This window comes from Pleurodeles waltl, chromosome 9 (genome assembly GCF_031143425.1).
Source record: "Pleurodeles waltl isolate 20211129_DDA chromosome 9, aPleWal1.hap1.20221129, whole genome shotgun sequence".
NCBI lineage: Eukaryota > Metazoa > Chordata > Amphibia > Caudata > Salamandridae > Pleurodeles > Pleurodeles waltl.
In genome coordinates, this window is record NC_090448.1 from 133,149,103 (window position 1) to 133,165,201 (window position 16,099).

A 16,099-nucleotide genomic window follows, 5' to 3' on the forward strand; every position below is an offset into this window, starting at 1 on the left:
TGCCCCTCTCCCCCTCCTATACCACCGCACCCAAAGCTTACACTGGTCAGAGAGCAGCACACCTTTCAGCACAGCACTTATTTCAGTTCAAATAGTCCCTTCCTGGGACATTAATTAGTTTAAAAAATCATTTAAGTTTCCCAACCTTCTCAGAAGAGTAACTTCTGCGCAGCTCTCGCATTTGCTTTTATAGCGCAATCGTTTAGATATCATTATTAATAGTCAATCAGAACTAAAGGGCACAATTAAATAATTCAATACTCACTTAATTTTATAGTCAACATCAGTACTGATGAACAGACTGCCATGAATAAATTAGTGATTTAAAGAGAAGAATCCTGTATAACTCAATCGGCATTGAACACGCCGAGCAAAATGACACATTTTGTCATTAAATACTGCTGCAGAGCTTGTGCCTATGGACAATTAATTTAAAGATGGGCACCAAATCGTAAAGATTGCACATATTCTAAGGCTCCTTGACATAAAACAGATTTGATAATATTTAACTTAAATCCGGGATAAGATAAAGTACTCAGTTTCACATTTTTACAGTATTATATTTACTTTTCTGAGTGATATGTATATGCTATAGCTTTTGGAATCACAATCTAAATAATGGCTAATATATTCAGTAAGAGGAATGACCATTTTAGAAGACACCAGTTATGTATGCCATTTGAACGTTCAACACCACTGTTCAAACAATGGTCTGAGCTGCGTGCACGCTAAACATCAGATGAGCGAAGTGCTTAATTTGTGAAAAGCTAAGTGCCAGGGTCCAAGCTAAGTGTCAGGGTCCAAGGTTTTTCACATGAGTCCATTGCATCTGGCACAACCCACATTTTAAAGATATATCTAATGGTTAAATGCAAAATTAATTAGCTTTGTCTAAAATTACACACATACAATGCCACCATCTGGTGGATTCTCATAATTATATGCCTGTGTTTACAATTATTTTGCCAGTGCTGAGCCCTGACAAACACCGGCAGAAATTAAGCACTGGTTGACTGATAAAATTGCTGGTTGAGACGTTTACCAGCGAGAGCAATAGAAATACTAACAGTATTGTACAATACTAAATTAGGAAGGAATTCTCTAATGAGGAGAAACCACAACGAAGTAGGTTAGTCAAAACTGTAACTGTCAGAATTCACTTTTACAAGAGATTATGGTGAGACTACTTTTGGTTCTAGGGAAACGAAGGGTGAACAGAAAAACTATTTTGAAAAGACAGATACAGCACAGCCCTGAAGACTTTTATCAACAGAGTTTTTTTCCATAAACTTTTAACAAAAGGGCATACAAGTAGCAAATAATAAGCATTGGCAACGCCGGCAGGTATTGCTGTTTTTCAAGAAGCAATGCAATTCACATTTCCAGGCAAAAGCTGAAATTAACACTTAGCTGTTGTAGTTTGCAGTACCACAAACTGTTTCAGGTGGTCCCTTGTAGTACCCTGAAGTTCTTTAAACCCCTAACGGGGCATTACTTGCCCCATTTTTAACAATAAGATCTCAGAGCAGGCAGAGAATGTACAGACTGCACAAGGGAAGTAGTTTAGTTCTGGTAGGTAAGGCATGGCAGGTTAGTTTTGGTAAGTTAATTATAGTAGATATGATATATATATATATGGCAGGCTACGTAGGGCAGGCTAGCTATGGTAGGTTAGGGAGGCAATGTAGGTAACTTATGGTAGGTCGGCAGGTTGGTTTTGGGAGAACAGTTACTGCTGGTAGATACAGGAGTTGTGGAAGGTTAGGCATAGTAGGTAAGTAGGGATGGTAAGTAGGTCTGATAGGTATGGTAGGAAGGTTATGGAGTAATGTAAAGTATGGTAGGCTAGCTATGGTAAGTAGATAGGTATGGTAGGTTTGGCAAGTGAGACTGATTAGGTGAAGAATGATAAATATGGTAGGTAGGTATTTTTAGGTAGGTTGGTACTGTTGATAAAGTAGGTAACTCTGGTTAACTGTAGCAGATGTGGTGGGCACTTTGGTTGGTATGTACAGTAGGTAGGATATGTTTGCTATGTCGGTATGGTAGTTATGGTAGGCTGGTATGTCAGCATGCCATGATAAATTAAATTTGGTAGGTAGGAATGTATACTAGGTTATGCATGGCAAGTAGGTATGATAGGTAGCCAGGTACAGTAGAGAAGGTCTGGTAGATAGGTTTAGTAGGCTAAGTCTGGCAGGTTAGGTATTGAATGGCATAAATATTTTTTTATATTTAAAGATTTGCGCTATTAAGGCGTTTTCTAGTTTGCTTGCTTATAAATGATATTACTGTTACAACTCTTTTTTAGTACAGCACACTTTTGCTTATGAAGATAGGCTTTTAATCTTGCTGGAGCTTTTCCTTAATAGTAATAATAATAATAATAATAATAATAATAATAATAATAAAAGGGCCCATTCCTGATTAGATTACATAAGAAGAGTAATACTGTACACCAGAAGCAGTGTTTTGATATTGAGATAGAAGATTTTGCATTTTAAATAATGAACTTGAAAGACATATAAAGCAAAATACTGCATAATAGATGCAAAGGGTCATTATCTTTGTTGCTCCTTAAGTAAGCCTGTGTGCCCTATTAGCAAATGGCTCTATACATTTTTTTGACAGGCTTTGATATCCAAGCAGAAAGAATTACTATATATACATATCAGCAACTAAAGTGTTATTGTGACAGCTAAACTATATACAAAACAAACTAGAATTCGGTTTCAAGATACACATCATGTAGCCTCTGCAGTTTAACAAAAAGACTACTTTATTCCATCACCAAAATCTAATGGAACACAAATGGGACAGTATAACCACCCTTAAAATGTACCTTAACTGACAGCCCATCCAAGCAATGGCAAAGAAACCACATGAAAGCCACTGGCCAAAGAGGGCAGAACCAATACCTCTCCTCTCTCTCTGCCTTTATACTACTTTTTAGGGTTGAGCCTCTGAGTGCATGCGCTTCGCATGCTATACACTGTGGTGTTCAGTTAAGGGCTTGGAGAGCGCCTGTCGCTCACCATTTGTTGGTTTAGGTTGCAGTCTTCTTTACAGACTTGAAATTCGTCATGGCCTGGCATCATTTCCGTTCCTCTGTATGGAGCAGGGATCAAGCACTAAATGATTTCAATTTAATAGTGCCCGTCCGCTGCTCCCAACGTCATCGAGGTACTACTTTGTTATCTTTAAATTCCAGTGCCCCTCTAACACAAGGCTTGTGACTGGCGAAATCTTGCTCAGCAGGACAAACAAAATTTAAAAGTTGTATTTTTTTAAAACTAACTTTCTTTTATTTTGCTAAGTCATCTTTTCTCAGTTTCCAATCATGTTTTCTTTTGTTTTTGCTCATGGGTGCTGTTGTCAAAAGATGACAATTAACTTTTTCGAAATATGCTAGACCTATTGCATTGCATATGCTTGTTGCTATATTGATGGAAAGAGCTCTTGCAACAGACAGAAGTCTGCTGTAGAACCTAAAAAGGGGGTGTGGTCTGGAAGTCCCACAGAAAGTGACCTTAATAGTTTGAAGTGAAAAATTTAAAATGTACATATAAACTTGACTAGTTTGGCAGCTCTACATCGCAACACCCAGAGCGACTTGCATACTTGACTTTGGCCAGCTACTATTGCCAACTCTGCATTTATTCCTAGGACATCCATCAGTGTGTTGCTTGCTCACAACGTTTGTCAAACGTACGTCACTCAGATGTTGCTCAAAAGCTGATGCACCAAAAGTTTTAGAAGCAAGATTTGGGACCACAGCATGTAAACTGCACTAGTTATTGGAATTTTGCAGAGGTGCTGGGCAAGTTTAGAGCAACATGTGGCCAAAAATTAAATGCTGTTGCTGCTGACTGGTATAAAATGAAGATGGGTGTCCGAATTTACATGAAAAAGAAAGAAATAGTGAGTATGCACATTTTATTCCATGATAGTAAGTAACTTCTTGGTCTGGAAGTGTTAACACAGCATATCATAATGTTGGTATAGTAGTTATAAACACTACTGATCAGTTCCTTCAGGACATTTTGTTTGACAGTCTTTATTCAATTTTTAATTAAGGCTGCAAATATAACATAAATTGAGTTAAATGTGTCACTACAAATATGAGACTTCACTACAAGTGGTATCCTCAGAACTAACAGGTATGGCATAGAAACATATATTGCCCACCAAGAGTCATATCAGAGAGTTGGACATAAGGTGTGTTTTTCCTCCAGGCTAGGAGTCTACTCTTTCCTAGAGTAGCATGATTGGGAGCTAAACTCAATTAGAAACAATCAAGATTCCAACAGACCTAGAAGTAGCAATGGGTTCATTGTGGCTGTCACACTCACCAAGAAAATAAAACCAAATAAAGCCAACACTGGTTGATGCAAACTTAGGATCCAAATTCCTCAATTCTATCAAAGATGATTTGGGTTTCACTAGGCCACTAATGTGTGATAGTCAGAAAGCACGGTTCATAGACTATATAACTTCAGACATGGACACATTCCAACTGCTGTAAATAAAGAAACGACCAAACACAAGACCCTTACATCTAGCAACATATCTATTCGAGACAGAGCACCCAAACTGTTTTTTAAGAAACAGGCTCACAAGGGAGTCAGTAAGATAGAGAGCTATATTTAAAGGGAAACGCCCAGACCACAAATGGCAAAGTGAATTGCCCAGTTGTTCATACTGTCTAGTGAAACTCCTTGTTAAAAACCTCCAGGAAAAAAGTAAATGAAAGTATTTGCTTTTTCAGAGAGTGAAAGAGAATACTATGCTGACCAACTTTATCCCACATTGTGCAGCACAATAGCAATGTGTTAATCGTTTGGAGAATAAACGCAATTCTTCTTGTTAGAGCCTGCTTAAAGCAAGAGCTATATTTTGGCACAAAGAGGACTACCATTTTTAATAGATATGTACCCATGGGGTCCCCCATAACACAAATGAATGCAGATAATGCAAACACATATCTGTGTTACTTTTAGGTATACTGTCTAAAACATGTTTTGCGCTGGAAAGTAAAGACTTTATCCACACTTTCCGCCAATTTGCATCATTTTGCACCTGCACGAAGTATTGATATGTCTACACTTAGCCTCTAAACATACATATTCTGTGACAAACTAAATGGCAGCTCCCTCAAGAACTAATATTCTGAGTAGTGTCACCTGACATGGGACAAGTGGGAGGGGAGCTGTCAAAACAATTCACAATATTAGACAACTTGAAATATCTGCCCACAACTGTCCATTACTGACAAAAAGTAGCCCACCATTTTCATCAATTTCGATGTTGCCATGCATTATTACTGTAATAATAATAATATTAGTAGTTGTAATTCTTAATAAACATAAGCACTGTATGTTCATCTATTAGAAATTATGTTCTATGTCATCACTATGGATACGTATCTTTTCTTAATTATCCAACACATAGACAATAAAATAATTATTATGAAATACATACCAACATAGTTTTCTACATCGCTAACATAAAAGGTAGGTGCTGGTACAGAGATGCCCAATCCATCCTTCTTTGGAACTAGAATAGGTTCTGTGAATCCAGTTTCCTCCATATAATCAACAGTTAGCTGGTTTCCGTTGAGCTTTATTACCACCTCTTCAGCACTAAACAGGAAACAAATCGTGTTTACAGTTCGATCTTATCTCCAGGTACCAGAAGGTGTCTAGAGCTGGCACTTAAAATGAGCTACCCTGTGTCATGCACGTAAATCAGTAAAATGTTATACGATAAAAGCTGATACAATATACAAGGTATCACGACGCGTATCTCATCTATAGTTGAAATAAGAAATACAGCCATGACACATCAGAAGACAGTTGTACATTCAACCCACTATAACGTGCATTTCATTTTACGCAGTGAGATTTCTAACAAACTATTTTCACAAACCGGAAGCAATGCCTCAGTAGTTAACTGCAGCAAAACAAACTTTAATGTACACAGGTTGCATTTGGAAGTAGAGGCATTTACATTTCAATTTAATCAGATGCAATGTTTGCAATCGTCATAAGTGTAAGCACGCCCCTGAGTCCACCATTAGCTTCCCAACACAAATACGATGTTTAAATTTCAATTGTTCAATTTAGTTCAGAAAAACTGCTGAACGCTGTAGCAGACAGATACGGTCTAATGAATATATCAGGCACCATGGGGACTTTTAACATTTTGATTTCGTTGGGACCATGATGAGAGAACGCTGAAAGATAAAGGGGCAGATTTCTAGCACTACTTAGCGCCCCCTAATACCACCATGATAGTGCCGTATTTAAAATAATTTGATGCTAATCCGGTGCTTGAAGGATTAGTGTAAAAAATGATGACGCTAATTCTGCAAAGCACCTAGAGGTCCACTGTAATCAAAGGGGGCTTCTTTTTAACGCCTGCACTTAGCAGGCGTTAAAAAAGGTACATAAAAAGGGTGCAAAGGAATCTTGGCATAAGGCACAAAGTGGCGCAAGGGGTTACAAAGTGGCGCAAGCATTGAGCCACTTTGTAAATATGGCGTGGCATTTTTCCCGTCCTACGCCACATCAGCGTTAAAAAAAAAAAAAAAAAGGACACTAATAGTTTCCTGAATACCACGAGGAATCAAATGCTTCTATGGTCCTCTTGTAAAACTTTGTACAAGCTTTCCAAAATGAGCTGCCCTGTGGGTAAACCCACCCTTCCCAGCAGAGGCCTGCTAATTATCTGTCGTTTCAGAAGCAGTTGCTCTCTTGGCCTTAATATGGGTGTTGGTTTATACTAGGGGTGTAAGAAGTTCATGCAATTTGCTTTCAGGTAATTAAGCAAAATTTGGGGAAATTACGCAAAATTACGCACATTTACATGAATAAACATACCAGTTAGCTCAATATATTTCAGCATGGAATACGTTCTTGTGTCCATGCTGGATGTGAGGACGCATTTCGCAGTGAAAAAAACATAGGGGGTCATTACGACCCTGGCGGAACAAGTCCGCCAGAGCCGTGGGACGCGGTGGCACCGCCGACAGGCCGGCGGTGCCCCGCGGGGCATTCTGACCGCGGCGGCTCAGCCGCGGTCAGAGAAGGGAAACCGGCGGTCTCCCGCCGGTTTCCGGCTGCCCCAAAGGAATCCTCCAAGCCGGCACAGCATGCTGCGCCGGCATGGGGATTCCGACTCCCCCTCCCGCCATACAGTTCCTGGCGGTTCTCCCGCCGGGAACCGGATGGCGGGAGGGGGAGTCGCGGGGCCCCTGGGGGCCCCTGCCGTGCCCATGCCTATGGCATGGGCACGGCAGGGGCCCCCGTAAGAGGGCCCCTAAAAGTATTTCAGTGTCTGCAAAGCAGACACTGAAATACGCGACGGGTGCAACTGCACCCGTTGCACCTTCCCACTCCGCCGGCTCTATTACGAGCCGGCGTCATCGTGGGAAGGGAGTTTTCCCCTGGGCTGGCGGGCGGTCTTGTGAAGACCGCCCGCCAGCCCAGGGGAAAACTCGGAATACCCTCCGCGGTCTTACGACCGCGGAGCGGTATTTCGGAGGGGGGAAGCCTGGCGGGCGGCCTCCGCCGCCCGCCAGGCTCGGAATGAGGGCCATAGTGTTTAAAACGTAAGTACAGTGAACGAAAGCTGTTCACATTCTGGTTATTCATGTTGTTCCAGCACTGCAATTTTGCCGTGAATGTCCCGTAATTACGCAATGTGCCGTAATGGTGTCATTTTGGTTAACAAGCTGACAAAATCCCCCAAATTATGCCGGCGTAACTGAGATATCACCCAGGCCTTCTTAAAAACATTTCAATCAGTATTTGAGGTATTGCAGTACTGAACTATTCACAACTTAGTCAACTAAAGTGAATGTTTCAAATTTGACAATAGGCTACACAAAAACCGCAGTAGCATTTGCAGTGGGCATGCCTTTGGAAACAGATACACTGGTTCAAGCTGCAGAATTTTCACTAAATATGCTTCTTTTTTGGTGGCATCCATCGCCGGTGCAATTTTCTTGTTAGCCCCACTTGCAATAATGGCTTTATTGTACGCTTCCCCAAAGCGGAAATCCTCCTGAGTAACTTGAATTGGCCGCAATGGAATTAACTTGCTTCACCATCGGCTTATCAAGATCAAACACGACTGCACTATCTTATCTATATTCAGAGGTGTAATGAAGATGATTCCAATCTGAAATGTATTCAAACAATGCTTAATTCTTAAAAATGTAGACTGAGGGGAGTATTTAGACTTTGATTGAACATAAACACCATCATAAATTGATGGTGCCCTAATCCAGCCAACTAACAGGTGGGACTGTTATCAGTTTTCCTGCCTGGGCCCACCATGCAAAGCAAGGAGGACCACGCAAGGAACCAGTCAATGGCATACATGCCGAGCGAGTTTTCCTTTTCCAGAAACAAGCTGTTGCTTTGGTGCATTGTTGTGTAAAAGAAACACAAATGCTAAGCAGGGCAAAATGTATGGTGGCCTATGGGGCATTATCATGAAGTGCACTTTCAGCACAGAGATCAGAGAAGAAGCATGTGTTGTCATGCTTGGCAGGTTACCTAATGACGATGAGGGCTCTTAGACAGCGGCTCAGCCAGACAGCCAGGGTCGAGCATCTAACCACACCTGCTTCTGGATGGGTCATATATGTATACATTTAGCTTCCCACTGCTAATGCACAAAATGCCCTTTCATGAGATAAATGTGTGGGGTGAAAGATGCCTTCTGCAAAAACACCAGATGTCCTTACAGGTCATTAATGTGTGGTGTGAATGATTCCCATTATTAAAGATAAGATACCCTTTCATGGGATGAATGTGCGGGTTGAAATATATTTAAAGATACCTGTATCTATATATTTGTTGTTTCCTTGGCTGTGTGAGTGGTTGAGTCAGTGTCTGTTAGTGTATTGTGGTGCCTAATTTTAGCTATTTTGTGCTCTACCACTTAGTTATGCTCGTCTGTCTAACAGGTGTGGTTTGGCAGTGGTTAGAATAGCACCATTTTTCTGGTCTCCTTTACACATGCCCTATAAGACGATGCTGTAAAATGTTGCACCATCTAGAGGTGTGTGGTCTTTGTTTCCATTGTGCCTCTTGAGGTGGAAGGCATTTTTTTTTTGTCTCAAAAACAGAGAGATGGGTGATATCCTGATTTCGGGCTATACCACTATTTTGAGGGCTCCCTAGAGGGCGGTTGAGCCAGACGGACCACCTGAGCATCTAACTACATCTGCTGACGGTGGAAGGGGTCATTTATGTATCTGTTTAGCTTACAGCAAACCTTCTCCTAATCTATTGGTGTTATCTGCTTATTTGTACAGGTCACCTTGCATCACAACAAAAGGATAGCTAAATATGGCATACAGTCTTCTGACAGGGAAGCGGTGGAACTATCACCAACAAAAATATAAATGCCACCTGAGGGGCTAACAGCAGTAACCTGGCAGAACAGCTTTAGTACTATTAAGGCTGAGTTAACTGTCAGTGATCTAGGTTGATATTGTATGGATGAAGTGTTGTATCCTTCTGAGACTTTTATCAGATTGAAGGTAATCAAGTTGTGGTCAGCATAGTTCTGGAATTGACCTCACATCATCAGTGAGGGTAGTGAAAGAGAGTGCTGGTGCTGGATATAGATGCTGGATAACAAAGGCAATACACAGAATCCCTGGGGACTTAACTGGATCAAAACACTGACTGTGTGTATACATATATATATGCATGTATACAGTATCTGTATAGCAGGAACTTATCCTAACGGTACTGTAACACTGTCCGCAGCTTATAAGTGGGAGTTTAGTTTCCTTTTCTATGACTTTTAATGGAAGCAGAGTGTTTGTGATCAGACAATATTATAGTCAGGGAAGAACAAGAACTGTCTTTTTAATTAAAGAGCCGACCAATGTCTGTGTCATGAACTCTGGAATGAGTTCTGTCCAATTAGAACTGCGTGTGAACTCCGAAAATATCAGTAAAAGGCTGCTAACATTTTGGCAGGACAGAGATCTTTCAGTGCAAGAGGTAGGACAAATTGTTTTGCACAATAGTGACAGTAGCATAAACTTGCCAAACTAACACACTGTTATGTTTAGTTACACTGAGGATCCTACCGGATGCACACGTTTGTCACACTGACACTGTTGGGAGACAATTTTCTCATCTACCAACTTGATCTTATTTATCAGAGAAATATATTTGCAGTCCCTAAGCACCAGGCAGTGGTCAATGCATTATTCACTAACTGGAGAACTGAATTGATTAATTGCCTAAGGATTTATAACATTTTTTTTACATTTGCTGCCTCTTCCATTTTCTCCACACAATATATATTTCTCTGCAGAATTGACCCTTTTAAATTCCCTGAGATATTTAAGTATTTCATCACTGGTAAAATTAGAGTTGCCAGATGATATTCCCATTCAAATGAGAATCATTTATTTATTTTTTTGCTAATGAATGTACAGATAGATAGCAGGAAGAGCAGCTGCCTTTAGTATAAAATGCCCATGCTGCAACAATGTGTAACTCCATAGGTCACTGGTATGAGTAAATGTTTTCATTTAAATTAAGTAGATGAATTCCATATGAACACAATGAATGTTCTGCTCATTCAATACCTTTCTTACTCTGCGTGGTCGCTGAAAACAGCTAAAAGTTTGTGCGAGTGCTAAAAAAAACAACTAAAATTACAGGACTATTGTAAAATATTCATTGTTTGTAAAGATCCTCTGCATCATTACTGTTTAAGAGAATACACCCCATTTTCGAATCCATGTCATAAAATATTTACTTAGCATTTCTAGTTAGCTATAAATCTTAAAAGCTGCTGCACATGACAGTAAGCAATATAAAGTGCTTGAAAAGAAGAGATATTCAGAAATGTAATACACAGTCTATCAAATAAAGTTATGGAATAAACAACGTTTTTTCACCTCAGGGCTTACATTATTAAAGCTGTATTTGACAATGTGTTTCCAATACTTTCAAACAGGTAATTGACTATCAAAACAACATTAGAAAACTAGTGACAATGTATTTTAGAACATGAAGCAAGCTGATGGAACATTTTAGTTATTGCATGTAAGATTATTTTTTTGAGTGAACATTTCAAAACATTTGTTTGTGCGGATCTTTAAATATATATACTTGGAACTGTTAATCTTTTTTCATGTATTTTGGTCACAGCCATAGAAACGTAAATTGCATTGTCTAAGAAACAGTAGGTATTAACATCATATAAAATTATTGAAAAACTGAAGCCAAGTTAACATTACATTACAATCAAATTGAATGAATAACCAATACGCATCAGTTATTTATACAATTATGAATTGTAGTGATTGTAATGTTAACTTTGCATCACTTTTTCGATAACTGATATACCTACGTATTATTACTGATTGCATGGCCCTTGAAAATGCGGCTGACATTCCCTGGAAATCTTGTTTCAGGAGCACAGGAGCTTAGGCCTATCCAAGTTATATAATACTCCTGAGTCGACAGTGCCATTGACGAGACCTCGGATCAAGTCCCTTTTCAATGACCATCTTCAGAGTTCTCATCGAGCTAACACCTTATGGATAGTCTTTATGGACAGGTTTTTTGCATTAGATCTTGGGTACGAGCAGGAGTTTCACTTAGCGTTTGTAGAGAACTCTCATTACAGATTTTTCCTTACCAGGGTTTGTCTGACTACATTACATTTTTCCTTTGCGTTACCATACCAAGGTGCATGGTTTGACAGTTTTTCCCTCTGCCCCCGTGATAATTGCTCAGCTCAATCCACTATTCACTTTATGCTTTTATATTCGTTGCATAAGTCATTTCACACTCATTTTCTTGTCCCAATTTTACACCCTATGAAATTTATGTCCTATAAGTTGGGTTTCCAATGCCTCTAAATGTTGGACTAGGCTGAAATATGCTCTGGAGTCATTAACTTTATCAGAGGTGCACTCGGCATTAGGAAGACTTATTCCTCATAAATGCTATTATATATTTCTTAGACACCAAATGCTTTTTGCATTCTGTGAGTACTGGAATTTGTGAAAATGTGTAATGATTTGTCGTCTTTTGTGAGATTTTAGGTCTTTATGATGTGATGAAATGAAAATGTCACTTACCCAGTGTACATCTGTTCGTGGCATTAGTCGCTGCAGATTCACATGTTTGGCACAGTCCGCTGCCTGGTGTTGGGCTCGGAGTATTACAAGTTGTTTTTCTTCGAAGAAGTCTTTTTGGTCACGGGACCGAAGGACTCCTCCCTCTTTGGCTCCATTGCGCATGGGCGTCGACTCCATCTTAGATTGTTTTCCCCGCAGAGGGTGAGGATGGAGTTGTTTGGTATAAGTAGTGCCCATGCAATGGAGTGAATATGTATGTATGATAAGAGTTTCTAATAATTTTTTTACAAATGTTCAAATGTTTAAGGTTTATGATCTACTTCTAAACGGCTACAGGCTTCCCGGGGAGGTGGGAGGGTACATGTGAATCTGCAGCGACTAATGCCACGAACAGATGTACACTGGGTAAGTGACATTTTCAGTTCGATGGCATATGTTGCTGCAGATACACATGTTTGGCATAGACTATAAAGCAGTTACCTCCCCTAAAAGCGGTGGTTTAGCCTGTAGGAGTTGAAGTAGTTTGGAATAATGTTCTTAGTACAGCTTGGCCCACTGTAGCTTGTTGTGCATTCAGTACGTCTACACAGTAGTGTTTAGTAAACGTATGAGGCGTAGACCAGGTTGCAGCCTTACATATTTCGCTCATAGGAATGTTTCCTAGAAAGGCCATTGTAGCACCTTTCTTTCTGGTTGAGTGTGCCTTTGGTGTAATAGGCAATTCTCTTTTGGCTTTAAGATAGCATGTTTGAATGCATCTGACTATCCATCTAGCAATGCCTTGTTTAGAGATTGGATTTCCTATGTGTGGTTTTTGAAAAGCTATGAACAGTTGTTTTGTTTTCCTGATTAGCTTTGTTCTGTCAATGTAATACATTAGTGCTCTTTTGATGTCTAATGTATGTAGTGCCCTTTCAGCCACAGAATTTGGTTGTGGGAAGAACACTGGCAATTCGACTGTTTGATTTAAATGGAATGGTGAGATTACTTTTGGCAGAAATTTTGGATTTGTTCTTAGAACTATTTTATTGTTGTGTATTTGAATAAATGGTTCTTGTATGGTAAATGCCTGTATTTCACTTACTCTTCTGAGGGATGTGATTGCAATGAGAAATGCGACCTTCCAGGTTAGATATTGCATTTCACAGGAATGCATGGGTTCGAAAGGGGGACCCATGAGTCTTGTTAAGACGATGTTAAGATTCCATGAAGGAACTGGTGGTGTTCTTGGTGGTATAATTCTTTTTAGCCCTTCCATGAATGCTTTAATAACTGGTATTCTAAATAGAGACGATGAATGAGTAGTTTGTAGGTAAGCAGATATAGCTGCGAGGTGTATTTTTATAGATGAAAAAGCGAGATTTGCTTTTTGCAAATGTAGTAAGTATCCTACTATGTCTTTAGTAGAGGCATGTACTGGTTGTATTTGATTGGCATGGCAGTAGTAAACAAATCTTTTCCACTTAGATGCATAGCAGTGTCTAGTGGAAGGTTTTCTAGCTTGTTTTATGACCTCCATGCATTCTTGTGTGAGGTCCAAGTGTCCGAATTCTAGGATTTCAGGAGCCAAATTGCCAGATTCAATGATGCTGGGTTTGGATGTCTGATCTGTTGTTTGTGTTGTGTTAACAGATCTGGCCTGTTGGGTAGTTTGACATGCAGTACTAGTGAAAGGTCTAGTAGAGTTGTATACCAAGGTTGTCTTGCCCATGTGGGTGCTATCAGTATGAGTTTGAGTTGGTTTTGACTTAACTTGTTTACTAGATATGGAAGGAGAGGGAGAGGGGGAAAAGCGTATGCAAATATCCCTGACCAATTCATCCATAGAGCATTGCCTTGTGATTCGCGGTGTGGGTACCTGGATGCGAAGTTTTGGCATTTTGAGTTTTCTCTTGTTGCGAACAAATCTATCTGGGGTGTTCCCCAAATTTGAAAGTACTTGTTCAGAACTTGGGGGTGAATTTCCCATTCGTGGACTTGTTGGTGGTCTCGCGAAAGGTTGTCTGCTAGTTGGTTTTGTATTCCTGGAATAAATTGTGCTATTAGGCGAATGTTGTTGTGAATCGCCCACTGCCAAATTTTTTGTGTTAGGAGGCACAATTGTGTTGAGTGTGTTCCTCCTTGTTTGTTTAGATAATACATTGTTGTCATGTTGTCTGTTTTGACAAGAATGTATTTGTGTGTTATTATGGGTTGGAAGGCTTTTAACGCTAGAAATACTGCCAACAGCTCTAGGTAATTGATATGAAATTTTGTTTCGTGTATATCCCATTGTCCTTGAATGCTGTGGTGATTGAGGTGTGCTCCCCACCCTGTCATGGAAGCATCTGTTGTTATAACGTATTGAGGCACTGGGTCCTGAAATGTCCGCCCTTTGTTTAAATTTTTGCTGTTCCACCATAGAAGCGAGAGGTATGTTTGGCGGTCTACCAACACCAGATTTTGAAGTTGACCCTGTGCCTGTGACCATTGTGATGCTAGACACTGTTGTAAGGGTCGCATGTGTAGTCTTGCGTTTGGGACAATGGCTATGCATGATGACATCATGCCTAGAAGTTTTAGCGCAAATTTTGCTTGTATCTTTTGGTTTGGAAACATAGCACTTAGCTTGTGGAATGCCTGCACTCTTTGTGGACTTGGAGTGGCAATTCCTTTTGATGTGTTGATGGTTGCTCCTAGATATTGTTGTGTTTGACACGGTTCTAGGTGTGATTTTGTGTAGTTGATGGAAAACCCCAGTTTGTGAAGGGTTTGTATGACAAAGGTGGTGTCGTTTGCGCATTTTTTTACTGTGTTGGTTTTGATTAGCCAGTCGTCTAGGTAAGGGAACACATGTATCTGTTGTCTTCTGATGTGTGCTGCTACTACTGCTAGACATTTTGTGAACACTCTTGGTGCAGTTGTTATTCCGAATGGCAACACCTTGAATTGGTAATGTATTCCTTTGAATACAAACCGTAGGTACTTTCTGTGAGAAGGGTGTATTGGTATATGAAAGTACGCATCCTTTAGGTCTAATGTGGTCATGTAATCTTGCTGTTTGAGCAGTGGAATGATGTCTTGTAGTGTGACCATGTGAAAATGGTCCGATATGATGTAGGTATTTAGTGTCCTGAGATCTAATATTGGTCTCAATGTTTCGTCTCTTTTTGGAATTAGAAAGTACAGGGAGTAAACTCCTGTGTTTTTTTGTTGTACTGGTACTAATTCTATTGCATCCTTTTGCAGTAGTGCTTGAACTTCTAGTCCTAAAAGTTCTAAATGATGTTGTGACATTTTGCGTGTTTTGGGGGGGATGTTCGGTGGGAAGTTGTGGAATTCTATGCAATAGCCATGTTGGATTATTGCTAATACCCAATTGTCTGTTGTAATCTGTTGCCAAGATTGGTAGAATTGGCTTAGTCTTCCCCCCACTGGTGTTGAGTGAAGGGGTTGCGTGACTTGAAAGTCACTGTTTAGGTGGAGGTGTTTTTGGAGTCTGGAATCTTCCCCTACTCCTTGGGAATTGACCCCCCCGATATCCCCTGAAACCTCCCCTTTGGAAGGAACCCTGATATGGTGTGGTTCTTGATTGTTGGCTGGTGGTGTCTGTGGGTTGGCCACGAAACCCCCCTCTAAATGGAGTTTTTCTGAAAGAGCCTCTGCTCTGCGGGGAGTAGAGTGCGCCCATGGCTTTGGCCGTGTCTGTGTCCTTTTTAAGTTTTTCAATGGCTGTATCCACTTCCGAGCCAAACAGTTGTTTCTCGTTGAAGGGCATATTAAGGACAGCCTGCTGGATTTCAGGTTTGAAGCCTGAAGTGCGTAGCCAAGCGTGTCTCCTTATGGTGACAGCAGTGTTGACTGTTCTTGCTGCAGTATCGGCTGCGTCTAGTGAAGAGCGGATTTGATTGTTTGAGATCGTTTGTCCCTCTTCCACTATTTGCTGCGCCCTTTTTTGGTATTCCTGGGGAAGATGGTCTACGAGAAGTT

At 40.3% G+C, this 16,099-nt stretch overlaps 1 protein-coding gene across 2 annotated transcripts in view; it reads right to left on the bottom strand.

The window, feature by feature from the left end:
- Positions 1 to 16,099, bottom strand: part of PHF2 (PHD finger protein 2) — a 450,390-nt gene that overhangs the window by 114,438 nt on the left and 319,853 nt on the right. For both annotated transcript variants that reach the window (XM_069206411.1, XM_069206410.1), the window contains exon 4: positions 5,482 to 5,642. In XM_069206411.1, the coding sequence (XP_069062512.1) occupies positions 5,482 to 5,642 (161 nt within the window). The remainder of the gene's footprint in view (positions 1 to 5,481; positions 5,643 to 16,099) is intronic.